Here is a 24,053-nt window from a genome sequence, read left to right as displayed (position 1 = left end):
GTGAAATCGGACGATTATTGCGAAAAGTCGGGGGCCGACTGAAACACGAAACCCAATGCAAGTCAATGGGGAATCAAAGTCGGCAGAGAGTGGAGGACAGGAAAACACCTACAGTGCTTATTTTAATGCCAAAAACATCAATTCTTATTACTGAAGCTTGTCAATCTTAATTAACTTTATAATAATAGTTAGGCATTGAAAATTGGGGGTCATTTGGCTAAAGTTGTGAGGGGGGGTAGGGCTGGTTCAAGTTTTTCGTGGGCCCAGGAAACACGGACTACGTCACGGCAGTGGAGCAGGGAGAGGTAAGTATTTCAACTTTGCCAGTGCTGTGATCCTGAGCAAGCAGGGGGGACCCACTCATTCGCATTGGCACTGGCACAGGGCCCCTCAAAGTACGGCGGTGTGTTTGACGGCGGGGGCGCCTCCCACCAGCGGAGACACTTTTGCGTACTACGAGGGGCCCTGTGCCAGTGACGTTGCCAACGAGTATGCCCCCCACCTGATGAAGGAACCTGCACTTTCATCTGCACCTTCCTCTTTGTCCCCGTGTAAGGTGGTATAGTATGCGGCAAGGGGAACCTGACTCTCAGCAGGGTCAGATTCTGTCTGTGTAGTGTGCAAGGGGAATGTAGTGGTCTGGGTCAATGTACCACCAGACTCATCTAGCAGTGGCTGGGCAATGGGCAGGATGAGGAGGAAACACAGATATAGGCCCAAATAATAAAGTGGGCTAAATGCAGTTCAAAATTGGTAACAGGAGTAAACTGGCGGCATAGCTTTGTTCAGCGGAGGACAATTGTAAGGAGTGGCAGACACAGTTAGTAGGCCCAAAAAAGTACGTAAGCTAAATGCAGTTCAAAATTGGTAATAGGAGTACACTGACGGCATAGCTTTGTTCAGTGGAGGGCAATTGTAAGGAGTGGCAGACACAGTTAGTAGGCCCAAAAAAGTACGTAGGCTAAATGCAGTTCAAAATTGGTAACAGGTGTAAACTGGCAGCATCACTTTGTTCAGCGGAGGACAACTGTAAGGAGTGGCAGACACAGTTAGTAGGGCCAAGTAATAAAGTGGGCCAAATGCAGTTTAATATGTGATATAGGCTGAAAATTGAAGCTCAGCTTTGTTCAGTGGAGGAGAACAACAAGCAGCAGCAGACACCGTTAGTAGACCCAACCAAACAAGTAGGCCAAATGCAGTTTAATATTTGATATAGGCTGAAAATTGAAGCTCAGCTTTGTTCAGTGGAGGAGAACAGCAAGCAGCGGCAGACACCGTTAGTGGGCTCAACCAAACAAGTAGGCCAAATGCAGTTTAATATTTGATATAGGCTGAAAATTGAAGCTCAGCTTTGTTCAGTGGAGGAGAAAAGCAAGGAACGGCAGACACAGTTAGTAGGTCCAACCAAACAAGTAGGCCAAATGCAGTTTAATATGTGATATAGGCTGAAAATTGAAGCTCAGCTTTGTTCAGTGGAGGAGAACAACAAGCAGCGGCAGACACTGTTAGTAGGCCCAACCAAACTAGTATGCCAAATGCAGTTTAATATTTGATATAGGCTGAAAATTGAAGCTCAGCTTTGTTCAGTGGAGGAGAACAGCAAGGAGCGGCAGACACCATTAGTAGGCCCAACCAAACAAGTAGGCAAAATGCAGTTTAAAATTGGTTAGAGGGGTACACAAGCGGCATAGCGTTGTTCAGCGGAGGACAATTGTAAGGAGTGGCGCAGACAGACACAGGTAGTAGACGCCTAAACCAAAAAGAACCCTCTCGGCCAATAGAGGAGACACCTCTAAGCCAGAACATATAACCTAAAAAGCTCACTGGGTTGCAGGTTGGAAAAATCAATATACACACAAATTCGCAACCAGGTGAGAGGAGGTGTCCAAAATAGTAAATAATTTTATTAAAGTATCAAAATGTACACCAATATAAACATTACATACGGACAAATACGGTGAGAGGAAAAGTGTGCCAAATGACACCAGCAACAGAAGATGTTAAAAGGTGCTGGAAAAAGAACACACCAAAAGCAGGCCTCCTGATATCACAACCACGCTGGAGAATGCCTATAAATTGTTATGGCAGTCTATAGTAAAGTAAAAAGCAGTCAAACTTCAACAAAGTAGAAGAAATAAAGAACATAAAAATAACCAATAGACCCTTGAAGTGAATATGTCACAAGAGACTAAAGACCGCATGTAGAGTGGACATGTTGCTACACTCAGTAATAGCAAGGCATGCAGATGTACTACACACTGGCACCACCAAGTTCTGAGGAAAACGTAAGCATGTTAAGGTGTATCAAGAATATTTACCTTGAGACATGGTGGAAACCGTGGATCAGCGTGGTGTGAGCAGGAGGAGGCCTCGACGTACGTTTCGCCCTGGGGGGCTTCGTCAGGAGGCTCCTGACGAAGCCCCCCAGGGCGAAACGTATGTCGAGGCCTCCTCCTGCTCACACCACGCTGATCCACGGTTTCCACCATGTCTCAAGGTAAATATTCTTGATACACCTTAACATGCTTACGTTTTCCTCAGAACTTGGTGGTGCCAGTGTGTAGTACATCTGCATGCCTTGCTATTACTGAGTGTAGCAACATGTCCACTCTACATGCGGTCTTTAGTCTCTTGTGACATATTCACTTCAAGGGTCTATTGGTTATTTTTATGTTCTTTATTTCTTCTACTTTGTTGAAGTTTGACTGCTTTTTACTTTACTATAGACTGCCATAACAATTTATAGGCATTCTCCAGCGTGGTTGTGATATCAGGAGGCCTGCTTTTGGTGTGTTCTTTTTCCAGCACCTTTTAACATCTTCTGTTGCTGGTGTCATTTGGCACACTTTTCCTCTCACCGTATTTGTCCATATGTAATGTTTATATTGGTGTACATTTTGATACTTTAATAAAATTATTTACTATTTTGGACACCTCCTCTCACCTGGTTGCGAATTTGTGTGTATATTGATTTTTCCAACCTGCAACCCAGTGAGCTTTTTAGGTTATATAGACACAGGTAGTAGGCCTAAAATAAAAAGAAGGCTCAATGCAGTTCAAAACGGGTTACAGGAGTGAACTGGCGGCATAGCGTTGTTCAGCGGAGGACAATTGTAAGGCGTGGTGCAGACAGACTTAGTAGGCCTAAAATGAAAAAGTAGGCTCAATGCAGTTTAAAATTGGTTACAGGGGTACACAGGCGGCATAGCGTTGTTCAGCGTAGGAAGATTGTAATGAGTGGCGCAGACAGACTTAGTAGGCCTAAATTAAAAAAGTAGGCTCAATGCAGTTTAAAATGGGTTACAGGGGTACACAGGCGGCATAGTGTTGTTCAGCGGAGGACAACTGTAAGGAGTGGCTGACACAGTTAGTAGGCCAAAATAATAAAGAGGTAAATGTCTGCCAAAAAATTTTTCAAAAATAAACAGGTGGCATAGCTACGTACAGGGGTGGGCTCCTCTGCTGAGTAGCAGACAGTGGTAGTTGGCGCAAAGTATTAAATGGTCTAAATGGAGGCCAGGGCCCCTGTATATTTTAACTATCATCTATCATTTCAACAAATTTGTATTGGAAGTGCCATTGAAGGATTTATAAGCACAGACTACACTGTGGTGGAGCAGGGAGAGGTAAGTATTGCAAGTGGTAAAGCAAGACATTTTTCAGGCAAGCTACGTGTCAGCAGGGGAAGGTTGGGCAAAATAATTAGAAATCCATGATTGGTTCATTTTAATGAAGGTTAGATGATCAACATTTTTTGTAGCCAGACGAGTCCTTTTTTCGGTCAGTATTGAACCAGCAGCACTGAAGACTCTTTCTGATAGCACACTAGCAGCTGGGCAAGCGAGCTCCTGTAATGCATATTCTGCCAATTCAGGCCAGGTGTCTATTTTAGATGCCCAGTAATCAAAGGGGAATGACGTGTGAGGGAGAACATCGATAAGGGAGGAAAAATAGTTCGTAACCATACTGGACAAATGTTGTCTCCTGTCACTTTGACTTGATGCAGCAGTACCTGTCGTGTCTGCGGTCATTGCGAAATCACTCCACAACCTGGTCATAAAACCCCTCTGTCCAACGCCACTTCTGATTTGTGCACCTCTAAAGGTACCTTCACACGAAATGACTTTGTAACGATATCGCTAGCGATCCGTGATGTTGCAGCGTCCTGGTTAGCGATATCGTTTAGTTTGACACGCAGCAGCGATCAGGATCCTGCTGTGATGTCGCTGGTCGCTGAATAAAGTTCAGAACTTTATTTGGTCGTCTGATCGCCGTGTATCGTTGTGTTTGACAGCAAAAGCAATGATACCAGCGATATTTTACACTGGTAACCAGGGTAAACATCGGGTTACTAAGCGCAGGGCCGCGCTTAGTAACCCGATGTTTACCCTGGTTACCAGTGTAAAATGTAAAAAAACAAACAGTACATACTCACCTTCGCGTCCCTCGCCGTCTGCTTCCCACACTGACTGAGCGCCGCAAAGTGAAAGTGAAAGCACAGCACAGCGGTGACGTCACCGCTGTGCCCTGCTACTGCCGGCGCTCAGTCAGTCAGTGGGTGCAGGAAGCGGACGCCGGGGGACGCGAATGTAAGTATGTACTGTTTGTTTTTTTTACATTTTACGCTGGTAACCAGGGTAAACATCGGGTTACTAAGCGCGGCCCTGCGCTTAGCAACCCGATGTTTACCCTGGTTACCCGGGGACCTCGGCATCGTTGGTCGCTGGAGAGCGGTCTGTGTGACAGCTCTCCAGCGATCAAACAGCGACGCTGCAGCGATCGGCATCGTTGTCGCTATCGCTGCAGCGTCGTTTCGTGTGAAGGTACCTTAACACCTCTGCTATGTTGCCCCCTGCAGCTCGTGTGAGAACCATCACTGCGCTGTGTGCTGCGAATGCCTGAACCAAACGGTCTACAAGAGTTGCTTGTTTGGTAGCTAATATTTGCTCAAGGTTCTCATGTGGCATGATATTTTGTAATTTCCCTTTGTAGCGTGGATCCAGGAGGCAGGCCAACCAGTAATCGTCACGGTCATCATTTTTATAATGCGGAGGACCCTTTTTAGGATATGCAAGGCACAATCAGCCATGTGGGCCAATGTTCCAGGTGTCAATTCACTGCTTGTGCTGGGTTGAGGAGCACTTTCTTGCAAATCAACATCACTTGTCTCCCACAAAAACCCTGTACCTGACCTTGCAAAGCCACCAGTTTCTATTGCCCCCTGAGAAGCATCCTCCTCCCATAAATATTCATCCCCGTCATCCTCCTCCTCCTCCTCTTCGTCCGCCACCTCGTCCGGGAGAGTTCCCTGAGCAGACAATGGCTGACTGTCATCAAGGCTTCCCTCATCCTCGGCTGCAGACGCCTGCTCTTTAATGTGTGTCAAACTTTGCATCAGCAGATGCATTATTGGGATGCTCATGCTTATGATGGAGTCGTCTGCACTTACCAGCCATGTGCATTTCTCAAAACACTGAAGGACTTGACAGAGGTCTTGTAGCTTCGACCACTGCACACCTGACAACTCCATGTCTGCCATCCAACTGCCTGCCCGTGTATGTGCATCCTCCCACAAATACATTACAGCACGCCTCTGTTCGCACAGCCTCTGAAGCATGTGCAGTGTGGAGTTCTACCTTGTTGCAACGTCGATTATTAGGCGGTGCTGGGGAAGCTTCAGCGATCGCTGATGGTTCTGCATACGGCTGGAGTGTATGGGCGACCGGCGGATGTGCGATCAAAGTCTTTGCACCTTCAGGAGCAGGGCTGGTAACCCCAGATAACTTTTCAGGAAGCACTGCATCACCAGGTTCAAGGTGTGAGCCAGGCAAGGTATGTGTTTCAGTTCTGAAAGGGCTATGGCAGCCATAAAATTTCTTCCGTTATCACTGACTACCTTGCCTGCCTCAAGATGTACACTGCCCAGCCATGACTGAGTTTCTTGCTGCAAGTACTCTGCCAGTAATTCCGCGGTGTGTCTGTTGTCGCCCAAACACTTCATTTCCAACACAGCCTGCTGACGCTTACCACTAGCTGTTCCATAATGGGACACCTCATGTGCAACACTGGCAGCTGCGGATGAAGTGGTAGGGCGACTGCGCTCTGTGAACGAGCTTTCGCTTCTGGAGGAGGAGGAGGGGTGTCGAACGCCTACTGCCAACTGTTTCCTAGACCATGGGCTAGGCAGAACTGTCCCACTATGGCTGTCCCCTGTGGACCCTGCATCCACCACATTAACCCAGTGCGCTGTGATGGACACGTAACTTCCCTGGCCATGCCTACTGGTCCATGCATCTGTTGTGAGGTGCACCTTTCTACTGACTGATTGCCTGAGTGCATGGACAATGCGGTCTTTGACATGCTGGTGGAGGGCTGGGATGGCTTTTCTCGCAAAGAAGTATCGACTGGGTAGGTCATAGTGTGGTACTGCATAGGCCATCAGGGCTTTGAAAGCTTCGCTTTCAAGCAACCGGTAGGGCATCATCTCTAACGAGATAAGTCTAGCAATGTGGGCGTTCAAACCCTGTGTATGAAGATGAGAGGATTAGTACTTCCTTTTCCTAATGAGAGTCTCTTGTAGGGTGAGCTGGACTGGAGAGTTGCATATGGTGGAACTAGCGGGGGTGGTGGTGGACATGGCAGATTGAGAGAGGGTTGGTGATGGTATTCTTGATGTTGGCCTACATACAGTGTTTCCTACCAAGAACCTGGTGATTCCCTGACTGCCTTGGCCTTGCGCCGATACCTCCACATTTGCTGCAGGTGGTGTCCTAAACGGTGGGCTTACAGTGAGGGAAGCAATGTAGCGTTGCTGACTACCTTCATTCTGAGCGGGTGCACCAACTTTACGGGACGTTTGGTAGTTAGTCCAGGCTTGCAAGTGCATGCTGGTTAAATGTCTACACATGCATGTTGTATTTAAATTTAGGGGATTCTTCCCTCTGCTAAAGGTCTTTGAGCATTTCTTACAGATAACTTTTCACTGATCATTCGGATGTTGGTTAAAAAATTGCCACACTGCACTCTTCCTACTATCGAATACCTTTTCAGGCATTGCACGCTGTGCTACTTTCACCGGATGGCCACGCTGTCCTAAAACTGTTTTTGTTTTAGACACACGTTTTTGGCCTGATACGGGCCTGCCAGATGAAAGCTGTTGCGATGTTGATGCCTGCTGCGGATCATCCTCCTCCGCTTCAGGGCTACTGCCAGCGGCACCTTGTTCCCCCAATGGCTGCCAATCTGGGTCAACAACTGGGTCATCTATCACCTCCACTTCAATGTCCTGTGCACCTTCCTCTGTGTCACCGTGTTAGGTGCTATAGCGTTCAGGACTGGGCACCATAGTCTCATCCGGGTCAGATTCTGGCTCAGTACACTGCGAGGGCAATGTAGTGATCTGAGTCAATGGAACAGCATAATAATCTAGCTGTGGCTGTGCATCTGTGCACTCCATGTCCGATTCATCTTGTAATGGGCTGTTAACTATTTCCCTTTCTAACCCTGGCACGGTATGTGTAAAGAGCTCCATGGAGTAAACTGCAGTGTCGCCTGCCGCGTCCTTCACATTTGCTATGGGTGAAGGACACAAGGAAGCGACTTGTTCCTGACCGGGAGCATCCACTGATGACTCGCTGCTTTTATATTTTGAACTTTCTGAAGAGGAGGCGAAAGAGCTAGAGGCTGAGTCAGCAATGAAAGCCAAAACTTGTTCCTGCTGCTCCGGCTTTAAAAGCGGTTTTCCTACTCCCAGATAAGGGAGCCTTTGAGGCCTTGTGTAGCCAGACGATGACGCTGTCTGAACAACTCGCGCTTAGGTGCTATTTTGCTTTTCCCACTACCACCAGATGCTCCACCACCACCACCACCACCATCATTACCAGATGGCAATGACCGCACACGGCCTCTTTCACCAGACTTCCTCATTTTTGGGAAAATGTAACCAAACTAACAACCGTTATATGGTACTGTAAAACAAGGTAGAAGGTGTATATAAACTTGTTGGCAATTTATATCTCCCTTTTTTGTGTGGGAGACTGCTGCAAAAACCAGGCCCACTGTATTACACTACACAGTGTACGTGGCAGAAAGTGGCTGGCAGATATACGACAAACAGAACTGACGCAGATCCACTTAGGGGCAATTTAAATCTCCCTTGATTATGTGGGAGTCTGCTGCAAAAACCAGGCCCACTGTATTACACTACACAATGTAAGTGGCAGAATGTGGCTGGCAGATATACGACAAACAGAGCTGACGCAGATCCATTTAGTGGCAATTTAAATCTCCCTTTTTTGTGTGGGAGACTGCTGCAAAAATCAGGCCCACTGTATTACACTACACAAAGTAAGTGGCAGAAAGTGACTGGCAGATATACGACAAACAGAACTTACGCAGATCCACTTAGGGGCAATTTAAATCTCCCTTTATTATATGGGAGACTGCTGCAAAAACCAGGCCCACTGTATTACACTACACAATGTAAGTGGCAGAAAGTGACTGGCAGATATATGACAAACAGAAGTGACGCAGATCCACTTAGGGGCAATTTAAATCTCCCTTTATTATGTAAGAGACTGCTGCAAAAACCAGGCCCACTGTATTACTCTACCAATGTAAGTGGCAGAACGTGGCTGGCAGATATACGACAAACAGAACTGATGCAGATCCACTTAGTGGCAATTTAAATCTCCCTTTTTTGTGTGGGAGACTGCTGCAAAAACCAGGCCCACTGTATTACACTACACAATGTAAGTGGCAGAAGGTAGCTGGCAGATATACGACAAACAGAACTGACGCAGATCCACTTAGGGGCAATTTAAATCTCCCTTTATTATGTGGAAGACTGCTGCAAAAACCAGGCCTACTGTATTACATTACACAATGTATGTGGCAGAACGTGGCTGGAAGATATATAAAAAAAAAAGTGACTGTACTACAATAACAATCTCCCTACAATGATCTCAGGACAAGTATGGCAGCCAGCAATAAAAAGAACTGCTGCACACAAAAGTGTGGACAAATAAACAATAGAACTGTGCAGAAAGGAGCAAAAGGATTTTTGCTTTTAAAAAAGCAGTTGGTTTGCACAGCGGCGTACAGACAGCAATGCAGCTATCAGGGAGCCTTATAAGCTACAGAGCTGATGCACAAAAATCTAGCCTCCACTGTCCCTGCAAAGAAAAGGTGGTGTTGGACAGTGGAATTCGCTACAGCACAAGCAGTTTGGGGGGTTAATCTTCCCTCCCTAACGATATCCCTACTTCTGACGAAGCTGCAGCAACCTCTCCCTATGCTCAGATCGGCAGAAGTGAGATGGCGGTCGGCGTGCACGCCCCTTTATAGCCCCTGTGACGCCGCAGAAAGCAAGCCAATCACTGTCATGCCCTTCTCTGAGATGGTGGGGACCGAGACCTATGTCATCACGCTGCCCACACTCTGTATCCTCCTTCATTGGCTGAGAAATGGCGCTGAAAGCGTCATATGAAACGCGACTTTGGCGCGAATATCGCCGACAGCATGGCCGATCCCACACTGGGATCGGGTCAGGTTTCATGAAACCCGACTTTGCCGAAAGTCGGCGATTTTTCAATTTGTCCGATCCGTTTCGCTCAACTGTAATTAACGCACTTCGGCGGTTTCTAGCGATCAGAGGACCAGTGAAACAGTTAAGGTCTGACCGCGGAAGCAACTTCATCGGTTCATGTCGAGAGCTGGATATTGACATCAAGCCAAGTCAGGATCAACTGGCAGAAAGAGGTTGCACCTGGATCTTCAATCCTCCGCATAGTTCTCACATGAGAGGTTCCTGGGAAAGGATGATCGGGATCTCACGCAACATCTTGAACTCTATGCTTATGGACATGAACTCTTCAAGACTTACGCATGAGACCTTGGTTACTCTTCTGGCTGAAGTTTCTGCCATAATCAACTCAAGACCCCTTGTCTCAGTGTCAATGGATCCTGAAACGCCAACTATTCTTACGCCGGCTACTCTTCTTACCCAAAAGATTGGGAACCCACTAACAGTCAGTGGAGAGTTTACTCACGCAAACTCCTACCAGAAGCAGTGAAAACGCATACACCGTACAGTACCTCGCCAATTACTTCTGGAACCGGTGGAGAAAGGAGTATCTTGTGGTTCTGCAAGGAAGAAGAAAATGGCGACAGAGTAAACCGAACTTGAAGGAAGGAGACATTGTGTTAATGAAGGAACAACAAGCTCAAAGGATCGAATGGCCTATGGGAATCATTACAAAGACTTTCCCTAGTGAAGACGGTAAGATCCGTAAGGTGGAGCTGAAGGTCCTTAGGAAAGGTGAACCTAAGACATTTCAGAGGCCAATCCACGAGCTCGTATTGGTACTACCGATAGAGAACATTCCGGTAGGATAAACTATGAACAGAACACTGCACTAGTACTTTGTCTATTGGATTACAGTGGGTCAGAGATAGTTTGGCCTAGTGCAGCTTCTCTGATCTGAAGATGGGTTTCCTTTGGATTATCTCAGGAACTGTCTTAAAGACATTCATTTACCTTGTTCGAAGTTGTTGTTGTTGCATTGCATGCGTGTTTGGTTTCATTTTCTAGGTTGTTGGTAAGGACATTAATATAGTGAAATCCCTTTCGGAATTTCATACGGGGAGTGTGCTGTTCCATGTATATTGTTATACTTTTCTCTGCTGCCACCCAATGGCCTTTTTCCATATGGCAGCTTGTTACTCATTTATTCTTGTGGGCATGTCTTTCACTTCCGGTTCAGGAGTCAAGTCTTCTCTTCCTCTGGCAGCCATTTCATTTTCAGTTTACTTGCTGTTGTGAGAGGACACACTTGAACCGGGCTTAGGAAGGCATCAGTCTTTCGACCTTTTGTTGCTCACACTTGCAGTCGTACTTGGTGCTACATCTTACTGTACCTTGTCTACACCTGCATTTCTGGAGAAAGTACTGTATTACCAGTTATCGGCTGTATGTCCAGATTTCCAAATAAACAAGTCTAGATTGCACAATCCCTGGTGTGCATCATCTCTTCGGATGCTGAGCAGCATCGGTCCTGTCTGCCCTGTAGCGAGGAAATATTGAAGGTACGATTCTCTCTCTCACGACGCTTATTAATCAACCCCACCTCCATTCGCCTCATGTGGGGAAAGAACAACAGTTATATGAAGAACTGAATTGTTACATAGAGCTATATGACAATATTTAAAAAGTAGAAAGGCACAGGTATTTACTTATATAGGGGCTATAGCAGATATGTAGATTGGAAGAGTTCTATATATACAATTAATTGTGGAGCAGCTATAGGATTTTATATTTATTTTGTCAAATTATGTAGATAGATTGTCAGATACTGTAGAGTATTACAATTATACTACACACTGATACAATGTGAGAGATAGTAATGAGAGCGAAAGTGAGAGGAAGAAAGAGAAAGAGAGAGAGAAATAGAGCACGACAGAGGGAAAGAGGTAGAGAGAGAGAGAAATAGAGAGAGAAAGAGAGGAAGACAGAGAGAGAAAGAGAGAGAAAGATAGGAAGACAGAGTGAAAGCGTGAGAAAGAGAGAGTAAAAGAGAGAAAGAGAGAGAGAGAAAGAGAGAGAGAAAGAGAGACAAAGAGAGACAAAGAGAGAGAAATAGAGAGTGACAGAGGGAGAGAAAGAGAGACTAAGACAGAGAGAATGAGTGAAAGAGTGAGAAAGAAAGAGAGAGGAAGAGAGAGAAAGAGAGAGGAAGACAGAAAGAAAAAGAGAGAGACAGAGGGAGAGAGAGGTAGAGAGAAAGAAAGAGAGAGAGGAAGAGAGAGGTAGAGAAAGAAATAGAGAAAGAGAGAGAGACAAAGAGAGAGAAATACAGAGCGACAGAGGGAGAGAAAGAGGTAGAGAGAGAAAGAGAGATGAAGACAGAGAGAAAGAGAGAGAAAGATGGGAAGACAGAGAGAAAGAGTGAGAAAGAGAGAGTAAGCGAGAGAAAGAGAGAGGGGAAGACAGAGAAATAGAAAGAGAGACAGACAAAGAGAGAGAAATAGAGAGCGACAGAGGGAGAGAAAGAGGTAGAGAGAGAAAGAGAGACAAAGACAGAGAGAAAGAGTGAAAGAGTGAGAAAGAAAGAGAGAGGAAGAGAGAGAAAGAGAGAGAGGAAGACAGAAAGAAAAAGAGAGAGACAGGGAGAGAGAGAGGCAGAGAGAGAGAAAGAGAGAGAGAGGAAGAGAGGTAGAGAGAGAAAGAGAGACAAAGAGAGAGAAATACAGAGTGACAGAGGGAGAGAAAGAGGTAGAGAGAAAGAGAGATGAAGACAGAGAGAAAGAGAGAGATAGATAGGAAGACAGAGAGAAAAAGTGAGAAAGAGAGAGTAAGCGAGAGAAAGAGAGAGGAAGACAGAGAGAGAGGAAGAGAGAAAGAGAGAGAAAGAGAGAGAGGAAGAGAGAAAGACAGAGAGAAAGAGATACGGTAAGAGAGAGAAAGAGAGCGAGTAAGAGAGCGAGAAAGAGAGAGAGGAAGACAGAGAAAGAGAGCCTCATCAAGAGCCACGTCCACAATACAAAGAACAGGAAGATATACGCTTGTTTTGTGGACTTCAAGGAGGCCTTCGACTCAGTGTGGCACCCAGGACTATTCCTAAAACTGCTGGGGAGCGGAATAGGAGGCAAAACATATGACGTCATCCGAAGCTCCTACACTGAGAACAGTTGCAGTGTGAAGGTCAACGGAAGGAGGACGGCCTATTTCCAACAGAGTCGAGGAGTGAGACAGGGCTGCAGCCTCAGTCCAACGCTCTTTAACATCTACATCAATGAGCTGGCAGTGGCCCTAGAGTCCTCCTCAGCACCAGGACTCACCCTCCATGACACCCAAGTGAAATTTCTGCGGTATGCAGATGACCTTGTGCTGTTATCACCAACTGAGAAAGGCCTCCAAGATCATCTGAAAATCCTAGAGACCTTCAGCAGCACATGGGCACTGCCAATCAACGAGAAAAAAACTAATATCATGGTGTTCCAGAAAAGAAAGCAGAAACCCACTGGCCATCCTACTTTTATGATAGACAACCGTCCACTTACAGAAACCAACAGGTACACCTACCTGGGCCTAGAACTCAGCAAGACAGGGAGCTTCAAGCAAGCCATAGAGTTACTAAAAGACAAGGCATCCAAAGCCTTCTATGCCATCAGAAGGTGTCTGTACCATCTCAAGGCACCAGTAACCGTCTGGCTAAAAATCTTTGACTCCATCATTGCCCCAATCCTTCTGTACGGTAGTGAGGTCTGGGGCCCAGTCTCATACCCAAACTGGTCAAAGTGGGACGCTGGGCCGACAGAAATATTCCACCTAGAGTTCTGCAAGCATCTTCTCCAAGTCCATTAGAGCACATCAAATAGCGCCTGCTGAGCAGAGCTGGGCAGATTCCCACTACACATGGCAATAAAGAAGAAGGCACTGTCATTAAAGGCTCATCTACAAAGTAGCAGTCCCAGCTCCTACCATCACAAAGCCTTCCTACACCAGGAAGCCCCAGGAAGCCTCCCAAGAAAAAGTACCCAAAGCCAGTCTGACCAAGCCATCAACCTACATGGCCTGACAAAAGGTGAAATCCAGAAGATGGTACACAAAGTCAAAGGGGAATATCTCAGCATCTGGAGGAACGACTTAAACAAATCCAAGAAACTGACAATATACCAGAATCTACAGAGGGAGTACAAACTGGCCCCATATCTAGAGAAACTAGAAAACCCCAAAGATCGACAGATCCTGAGCCGGTACAGACTGAGCACCCACAGCCTACTCATCGAATCCGGGCGGCACCGACAGAACTACAAGCCCCGAGAGAGCAGACTCTGCCAGCAGTGCCCCCAGGAGGCCGTGGAGGATGAGGCCCACTTCCTGCTGAGGTGCCCCAAATACTCCGCAGTGAGGGACACTCACTTCAAGAGACTGTCTGATCTCCTCCCAGACTTCACCTCCATGGAGGAGGAAGAGAAACTGACGATAATACTGGGGAAGAGGAAAGTGCAGTGGCCGTAGTAGCGGAATATGTCAGTGCCTGCCACAGACTAAGAGGAGACTGATATGTCATGGACTCCTGTACCCCAACACTGGACATATCCTATCCCCCGACTAAAGAGCCTGATATGTCATGGACTCCTATACCCCACCCTGGAAACATCCCCTATCCTCTAAAAGGAGTCTGATATATCCTGGACCTCTATATGCCTCCCTCCCCCACCCCCGTATTTTTACCATTTGCTTTGGCAATGCTAATGTGTACTTAGTCCTGCCAATAAAGCTCATTTGAATTGAATTGAATTGAGAGAAAGAGTGAGAAAGAAAGAAAGAGAGAAAGAGAGAGAAAGAGAGAGAGGAAGAGAGAGAGACAGAGGGAGAGAGAGGTATAGAGAGAGAAAGAGAGGAAGACAGAGAAAGAGAGAAAGAAAGAGAGAGTAAGAGAGAGAAAGACAGAGAGGAAGAGAGAGACAGAGAGGGAGAGAGAGGAAGAGAAAGAAAGAGAGTAAGGAAGAGAAAGAGGAAGAAAGAAAGAGCGCAAGACTGAGAGTGAGAGAAAGAGCGAGAGAGAAACTCTTTAGGTTATGCTTTATTTATAAAGGCAATGAGGTCACTGCCATTTGTCATTATTACTCCTGAAACTCCAGAATAATTAAAATCTTGATATCCTGGGGCAAGTCTTGCTGGTTTTGTTAATATGCCCTGACCATATACTCAGAAACAAATATTCTGAACTAACTTCTCTGGCAAACTGCAATATATATATTTTTTTTTAATCAAGAGAAAAAAAACTTCAATATTAATATGATATGAAAAGTACGGACATAGACTGTTTATCTTGGCCATCATATGAACAGACATTGATATACATGCAGATAATGAAAGTTGTTTTTTGCATTGCTACACAGAAATGCGTATCACATTCTCCACAAGTATATATCATACATCCTTGTTTTCTATGCATGAAATACTCTCTACATGCATCTACCTGTCAAAGTTATTCATTATCACATGCAACTATATCTTATTAATATAGAAGTTGGAAAATATCCCATACCTCACAATCCCATACATGACCAAGATATTTCCAAGTAGCCCTACAACGCAGACAACAGAGTATAGCGCAGTGATAGCCACAGCCATAATAATGGACGCATGGTTTCTGGAGACCCCCTGGCCTGGGACACCAAAGGTGATGTTGGGAAGGGCAGAAGAAGAGAGGTTCTGTGAGGCATTGTAGTAGAGGATATCTGAGTACAGCCTGGAAGTGGACAGCTCCAGCTCCATATTCAGCACTGGGCTAATACTTGCTCCTCCAGGGACAAGTGGTACCCGAGTCTGTGTTTCCGTGGAGACAGCAGGAAGGATGTTGAGACAGAATGCTGGATCCTCAGCAACTGAAGGGAAAGGAGGGAGAGGAAAGAAGAAAACTGCTCCTCTCATACATGCAGATCCTCTTTTACCACCCTTTCCCTTAACATTTCTCCCTCAAATCGTCACTCCTCCTACTCTGACATTTCTTCAATCCCCGTAGACATTCCCCCTATTCTTCAACCACCTCTTATTTCTCCACAACTAATCATTTTTTCCTGTATATCTGGCTCTGGCACACCTTGATATAGCTGTGCTTCTCACTTTCAGACATGCAGGAGCCTAAATATCTGCAGCTTATCCTCCACATCCTTTATTTTATTTCATGCCACCTGAGCTGTGCTGAAATGTCGATGGATGTGATTTTGGTCCCTCGTCTCCATGTCTTCCATTAGTTTCACCTCCTTTCAGTACAGTCGCACCTAATCGAGGTTACATCGATTGCAGAAAAGCACTGAGCTTGGATGCATATTCTCCTATACTAGGCTCTCATTTCTTTATTGCTTTGTGTAGACAGAGATTGCTCCATTCACTGTCAGCATATGACAAATCTGAAAATGATTTTATGTTTATTTTATATAACCTCGATGTGAGCTGCAAAGTGTAAAGATTTTGTCTGTATGCGTCCACTGCTTTAAATCTAAAGAATGGTCATAGGGCACAGTCATGTATCTAATGGATATCTGCAGTTTCCTGCACGTCATTGCTAAAAAGTCTTTTGCCCCCATTATTGAAATGTATCTCTTGCCATTCTACAGACACACCTGATAATGTTTATACAGATCATCAGATTCTCTAAATTCATGTTATCTTTTCAACCCCATATTACAGCCTCCTGTATTTCAGTATTCAATTATAGCAAAGCCTTGTTGTACAGCACCTAAAACATTCTATAAGTATTCCCAATGTAGCTATTCAAAAGATATATCATAAATGTCTGATAGTTATATGCAGCGCCCCAGGGTCCTGTTCGCTGCAGTAATGTCATTTTCCTCTAGGGAAGAGTGATGTTACGTTTGGAGGCAAAGAAGGACAACTGCATCTAGGTATCACAAACATGCAACACATTTCACACTCCAGGCCACGAGGGGGAGCTCTTGCTCCTATTTATTAGGTCACTCCCCACATAGGTAAAACTGGTCGCCTGTAGGGAAAGTTAGTGAGTTGCTGGCTGAGCTCTGTTCAGTGAGATGGTCCCTGACAGAGGTGGGATCCTGTCAGAGAACGAAGGAGAAAGTACACGGAGCTGTGCATGCCCTCAGAGCTGCAGCTCCTAGGGAGAGACGCACCAAAGGCGGAACTGTATTGCAGAGAGGGTGAAGGAAGTCGTAGCAAAGGAGAGGATACCAGAAGGGGACCAGCCCTACACAGGCTACCTCCTTCTGAGGCGCAGAATCCCGGTAGCCGGAACACCAAGGGAGTAACGACCTTTATGCCTTGCTCCAGAGACCGGCAGGACAGCTAATGGCAAGTTACCTGTCCGCCCTACACGCAGGAGGCACGGTAGCAAACTGTGGAGGCCGGGGCATGCTAGAGTCCCTATAAACAGCCTCTAGCCACCAGTCATACAGGTTTGTCCTATCCTATATGGGGGACATATATACAGAAAAAGCGAAACAGCACATTATAAATGCCTTTCGGGTGCACAGGCCTTAATTGCAATCCATCCACTATGCATAAATCCAATAAAAAGAAAAAATAAGGCAGCACTTCTTTTCTTCAAGTGGAAATCTGTGTTTTAATTCAGACCCACATGGCAGGCGACGTTTCGGCTCTGGATGAGCCTTTCTCAAGCAGTGAATCATTCACAACTGTGTGCTTAAATACATGTGCTAATTACACACACCTTTTTTTTTTTTTTGCAAAGATAAAAACAGTGTCACAAACATTGCTCATTTTTTGCAAAAACAAATACATGTTATTTTGTGCATGGATCCAACGTGTAATATATTGTGCCTCTTGGTAGGAAATATCATCTCCTAAACTGCATCTTGCAGTGTAAACAAAGCGATTCTATATTAATTCTTAATAAAGTGCTACTGTGCTTAAACATTTTAAGAAAACTCACCGCTAAGTAGGGATCTGTAATAATTACAGGGGATAACTCAGGAGACTCTTTGCGTGGAACAAGACAACTACAGGACACAATTTTATAAGTGGTAAAGTCTATATTATCACACGATGATTCAAGCAGTTGCAGAGAGAAACTCAAGTCCACAACACTTGGTGTAAATATCAAATGCAGCTCAGCAGTCTATAGGAAACTTCAGAGGAAAATGCAATCACGCAGAAAGCCTATGAAGCACAATTATTCTTGAGGATACTTGACACGAATAAGTCCTTGCTTAGTCTAAAACACAGATAGATATGCGTATAAGACAGTTCAAATAATATCTTAGCTCAACCAAGGAGGTCTGGGTAATAGTCTCAGGTTCTTGCAGAGCAGAAACAGCTTACATGTCCAGCAAATGCAGATGGAAGTAAACACGAGCAGCAGATGAAGGAGGATTACTGGAACTGGTGTATGCAGCAGAAACTCAGAGCAGAGTAGCAGGATAACCCCACAGGTTCACAGGAGCAGGTATATAGCCAGGGAGTCACCAGAGGTCAGGAGCTGGATGCAAGGCAGAATACTCTAGCACAGACTGAAGGCTGGGGTGGAGTTTTATAGCAGGAAGACACAGTGCACATGAGACCTAAGATGCCATCTTGGAAAAGGGCAGTAATGCACAAAAAGGTAATAAAAAATGTTCAGAGTCCTGACATTACTCCCTCCTTAGAAGCGGCCTCAGGACGATCCTGGACCTGGTTTCTCAGGGAATCTCTGATTAAAACGAGAAATGTTCTGATGGGCATTGATGTTTTCCACAGGTTCCCAAGAGTCTTCCTCAGGGGGATATCCCTGCAATCTTATCAGATATTGGAGCCGATTCCTGCGAATCCTGGAATCAACAATTTCTTCCACCACAAATTGTTCTTGCCCATCAATCATGACAGGCTGCGGAGGTGGCACAACATGTCCCGGGAAGGTATTAGGAGATACAGGCTTTAGTAAAGATACATGAAAAACTGGGTGCACCTTCATAGTCCTAGGCAGCTTCAGCCGGCAGGCCACAGAACTCACAATACCGTTGATCTTGAAAGGGCCAATGAATTTCTGTCCAAGTTTTCGTGAAGGAACGTTTAACTTCAGATTCTTAGTTGCTAACCACACGGAATCTCCTACCTTGAACATGGGTGCAGGTCTACGGAATCTATCAGCCGATCTCTTATAATGTTCTTGAGCTGTGGTCAGGGATTCCTTCAGAACCTCCAGATTTTGCCTCATCACAGTCAGCCTTTCCTCCACTGCCGGAACCGGAGAATTAATTGGAGACCTAAGTAAGATACACGGGTGATAACCCAGATTGGCAAAGAAAGGTGTAAATTTAGTGGAGGCGCGCTGAGAATTGTTATATGAAAATTCGGCTAACGGCAGCAACTCCAACCAATCATCCTGGAGATGGCTGACATAGCATCTTAGATATTGTTCCAGCGTCTGGTTGGTACGCTCAGTCTGACCATTTGTCTGGGGATGGTAAGCGGAAGAGAGACAGACATTAATATTGAGTGCAGAGCAAAACCCCTTCCAGAATCTTGAAGTGAACTGCACTCCACGGTCAGAGATGATCTCATCAGGAACCCCATGCAACTGAAAGGCATTCTGTATAACCAAGTTCACTGTATCTTTAGCTGAGGGGAGGCCGGTGCATGGAACAAAATGAGCAGCTTTAGTCAGGCGATCAACTACCACCATGATTGTATTCATGCCCCCCGATGTAGGCAGCTCCACAATAAAGTCCATTGATATAGACCCCCCAAGGGTGGGACGGAACAGGTAATGGTTGTAGAAGGCCCATAGGTGCCACATGAGGAGTCTTGTAACGAGCACATACCTCACAAGAGAGAACATAGTCCTTGGCATCCTTCAGGCAAGTTGGCCACCAGAAGAATCGCCTCAGGAACTCTTGTGTGTTCTGTACTCCCCTGTGACCAGCCAACTTGGAGTCATGTACCAACTTGAGGATCTGCAGACGGATGACCTCAGGAACATAGATACGTCGATCTCTGAACCACATGCCACCCTTAAAGACAAGATTAATATCCACAGGTGGGTTGGCCAGAAATACATCACCGTCATAGTTCTCCCTGCACTCCTTCCACAAGTCCTGATCGTGGATAACTCCGATTAAATTGGCATCAGATAGAATGGTCTTGGACGGGGCTCCTGGTATGGAATGTGCAGCATGGATTCGGGATAAAGCATCAGCCTTCCCATTACGAGAACCTGGATGGTACGAGATAACAAAGTTAAATTGATTTAAAAATAAGTTCCAATGAGCCTGACGAGGAGAAAGACATCTAGCCGATCTAAGGAACTCTAAATTGCGATGGTCAGTTAGCACTATGATCTGCTGTGCCGCTCCTTGCAGATGATGCCTCCATTCTTTGAAAGCCGCAATAATAGCCAGCAATTCCTTGTCTCCCACGTCGTAATTCTTCTCTGCTGAGGTTAGTCTACGGGAAAAGAAAGCACAAGGATGTAGCAGACCCTTCTCTCCAGTTCTTTGGGAGAGAATAGCCCCCAAAGCATTATCAGAAGCGTCCACCTCCACAATGAAAGAAAGTGTTGGATCTGGGTGCATCAACAGCGGTGCTGATGTGAAACAGATCTTAAGCCGATCAAAAGCTTGATCCTGTGATGACCACTTAAAGGGCTTTTCCTTCTTTGTCAAGGAAGTAATGGGACGGACAATATCAGAAAAATTTCGAATGAAGCGTCTGTAGAAATTTGCAAAACCAATAAAACGTTGGACCTCCTTAACGTTCTTGGGTACCGGCCAGTCAAGGATAGCCTGAATCTTACCAGATTCCATGTTCAGCCCCTAGGGAGAGATGATATAACCTAAGAACTGTATCTCAGAACGATGGAACTCGCATTTCTCCGGCTTAATATACAGATGGTTCTCTTTCAGACATCTTAAAACAGTCTTGACATGTTCTTCATGTTCCTGTAGAGAGTCAGAAAAGATTAGTATATCATCCAAATAGATCACTACAAACTGGTCCAACAAATCTCTGAAAATGTCATTAGCAAGGTGTTGAAACGTTGCAGGGGCATTACAAAGACCGAAGGGCATCACAAGAGATTCAAAGTGTCCATACCGGCATCTGAATCTGTCTTCCACTCATCCCCTAGACGAATACGCACAAAATTATAAGCCCCACGAAGATTCAGCTTAGAGAACACCTTAGTATGGCGGACTCTTTCCAGTAATTCGGGAATCCGAGGCAAAGGGTAACAGTATCGTACGGTTACCTTATTGAGTTCCCGATAGTCAACACAGGGTCTCAGGGTCCCATCCTTCTTCTTTACAAAAAAGATAGGTGCCCCTGCTAGTTAGGAAGAAGGACATATGAAGCCTTTGGCCAGATTTTCATCAATATACTCCTTTAAGGCTTGAAGCTCAGGTGCCGCAAAAGGGTATACGTTACCAAAAGGAATAGCTGCCCCAGGAAGCAACTCAATGGGACAGTCATAATGCCTGTGTGGAGGAAGCTGATCTGCATTCTTCTTGTCACAGATGTCAGAGAACTCTTTATATGCTGGAGGTAAAGAATATACCTGTACATGTGGTTCCATAGCCGTGGACTCAGGGACAGCTTCTGTTAATGCTGAGTTGCTCCTTGTTGGAAAGATAATCTCCTTGGTCTCCCAGTTGATAATTGGGTTCTGAGAACGAAACCAAGGAATGCCTAAAATCACAGGAAAATGAGGAGAAGAAATTAGCAAGAAAGAAAGTTGCTCCTGATGATTAGGCTCCAACAAAATTTCAAGGGGTACGGTCTCCTGATCCACAGGCCCAGAAATTAAAGGTGACCCATCCACTGTTTCCATGGTAATTGGAGAGGCTCTTTGCTGAATTTCAATACCATGTTCCTTGGCAAATGCAATATCCATGAAATTGCCACCTGCACCAGAGTCAATCATAGCTGCACTGGAAATCCACTTTCCTGAACACAGGATCTTAATAGGGAGAGAACAGTGAGAGTTCTTTTCCTTAAGCTCCTTGGGGGGTGAAGTCATAGAAAGTGAATGGAATACAGCGTTTAAAGGCAGGCTACATTCAGAGATGTCAGATTCATCATCACAGTTGTCATACTCCCCTACTGCTGCTAGCACCTTGTTAGGCCATCTAGGACACTTAGGACAATTGATCAAGAAGTTGTCAGACTGGCTGCAGTAGAAACATAGACTTTCACGAAGGCGATGCTCCCGGCACTCTGAACGGAATCAATTTGCATGGGCACCTCCCCCACCTCCCGAGATGTTTTGCCTGCAGGCTCTTTGGAAGGAAGGGAAAAGTTAGAAATACGGTTATATGCAGCAAACTTCTCCTGCCTACGCTCAGTAAGGCGAATATCAATGCGCACACAATGCTGTATAAATGTCTCTAGCTCTTGTGGTGACTCAGAGTGAACTAGTTCATCTTTTACAAAACTAGACAGACCCCTTTTAAAAATAGGCAATTGGGCATAACTGTCCCAATTGGTATCTACCGCTAATCTCCTGAATTCAGTAGCATACTCAATAACAGAACGTTTTGCCTGGCGTAAAGACAGTACAGTAAAGTAGATTCAGCAGTTGCACGGCGATTAGGATCATCAAACATTAATGCCATAGCGGCCAAGAAATTATCCAAGTTATTTAACCGTGGGTCACGAGACTCAATCATCGGATTCGCCAAGGCGAGCGCTCGTGCGGTCAGCAGCATTATTACACACAATACTTTGGATCTATCATTAGGAAAATGGTCAGCATGCACATCAATATATAGCATACATTGATTCACAAAGCCACGAAATTTGTTGCGATCACCATTAAATCTGAATGGGGGTAACTTAGGTGGGCTAGCTGGTGGCGGTTGCACAGAGGGAATAGTCACTTGTGCAGCTATTTGCGTGCTTATGTCCTGAAAAGCCCGTCCGTACTGGGACTCTATGCCAGCAAATTTGTTTTCCTGGGCTGCCATGCGGGTGCTTAAATCCTGCAAAGTCTGTCCAAACACTTGTTGATTGTGTTCAAAGCTTCCAAACTTCTTTTACAGACCTTCCACATCTTTCTGCAGTGATCTAATTATGGAAAACACCTGCTCTAGTCTGCTTTCTGCAGTCATTGTTCCAGCAGTCTCCTTTTTTTAGGCTAGAGTATCCTGTAATAATTACAGGAGATAACTCAGGAGACTCTTTGCATGGAACAAGACAACTACAGGACACAGTTTTAAAAGTGGTAAAGTCTATATTATCACACGGTGATTCAAGCAGGTGCAGAGAGAAACTCAAGTCCACAACACTTGGTGTAAATATCAAATGCAGCTCAGCAGTCTATAGGAAACTTCAGAGGAAAATGCAATCATGCAGAAAGTCTATGAAGCACAATTATTCTTGAGGATACTTGACACGAATAAGTCCTTGCTTAGTCTAAAACACATATAGATATGCTTATAAGACAGTTCAAATAATATCTTAGCTCAACCAAGGAGGTCTGGGTAATAGTCTCAGGTTCTTGCAGAGCAGAAACAGCTTACATGTCCAGAAAATGCAGATGGAAGTAAACATGAGCAGCAGATGAAGGAGGATTACTGGAACTGCTGTATGCAGCAGGAACTCAGAGCAGAGTAGCAGGATAACCCCACAGGTTCACAGGAGCAGGTATATAGCCAGGGAGTCACCAGAGGTCAGGAGCTGGATGCAAGGCAGAATACTCTAGCACAGACTGAAGGCTGGGGTGGAGTTTTATAGCAGGAAGACACAGTGCACATGAGGCCAAAGACGCCATCTTGGAAAAGAGCAGTAATGCACAAAAAGGTAATAAAAAATGTTCAGAGTCCTGACAGGATCACAACAAAACACATGGGGGACACTATTCCACCATGTTTGGCGTGTATATAATTCTATTGCGCCTGCGCAAGATTCTCATTGCGTCAGCCGGCCTTTACAGCCAATGAGGTACAATATGTGTCAACATCCCTTCAGCGCCTGCGCATTTTGTCTATTCTTAAATGCGGGCGTCATCTTGGTAGAGGAAAAATAAAAATAAAGACTTTTTAAAGTGATCTTCTTTTGTTACTCCAGCGCTTGTGTATCTCATTTTCTTAGGTTTGTATGCGCCTTTATTAGTTAACCTTGTAAATTACATAAACATTTATGGCTATATGGGCTAAAGTATGAGCATATGGACTTTATAACTCACCCTGGTATGCCTGATGATGCCTTATACAGGTCACCTCCTGCTACCAATGGTATCCTCAGGAGACATGTAGTATGTGTACATACATACATTCTTTTTTTAAAAAGACAAATAATATCTACATTGTCCTTTTAGGACACTTACATCTGACTACACTGCGGTTTTACAGAGAAACCCATACTCATAGTATGTCAGAATACACTCTGTAATCTAAAATCTACATTTAATCAAAGTTGTTTTAATGTTTCAAGTTCAGAAATCCATTTTAATTCTTTTTGCTTCAGTAGTCTTTCCCTGTCTCCTCCCCTTCTTTGTATGGGGACTGTGTCTATCAATCTAAATCTTAAATCTTTTTCTGTATGTCCTGACTCAACAAAGTGTTTCGGGACTGGA

At 45.1% G+C, this 24,053-nt stretch overlaps 1 protein-coding gene across 2 annotated transcripts in view; it reads right to left on the bottom strand.

Moving 5' to 3' along the window:
- OPRD1 (opioid receptor delta 1) overlaps nucleotides 1–15,483 on the bottom strand; it is a 267,279-nt gene extending 251,796 nt beyond the window's left edge. The window contains exon 1 of one of the 2 annotated variants that reach the window (XM_077295615.1): nucleotides 15,057–15,483. In XM_077295615.1, the coding sequence (XP_077151730.1) occupies nucleotides 15,057–15,442 (386 nt within the window). In that variant the 5' untranslated portion in view covers nucleotides 15,443–15,483. The remainder of the gene's footprint in view (nucleotides 1–15,056) is intronic. The other variant, XM_077295614.1, reaches the window with a different exon arrangement.
- Nucleotides 15,484–24,053: the final 8,570 nt, after the last annotated feature.

Source organism: Ranitomeya variabilis, chromosome 3 (genome assembly GCF_051348905.1).
Source record: "Ranitomeya variabilis isolate aRanVar5 chromosome 3, aRanVar5.hap1, whole genome shotgun sequence".
NCBI lineage: Eukaryota > Metazoa > Chordata > Amphibia > Anura > Dendrobatidae > Ranitomeya > Ranitomeya variabilis.
The sequence above is the reverse complement of the archived record's forward strand: the minus strand, read 5'-3'. Positions and strand labels throughout refer to the sequence as shown.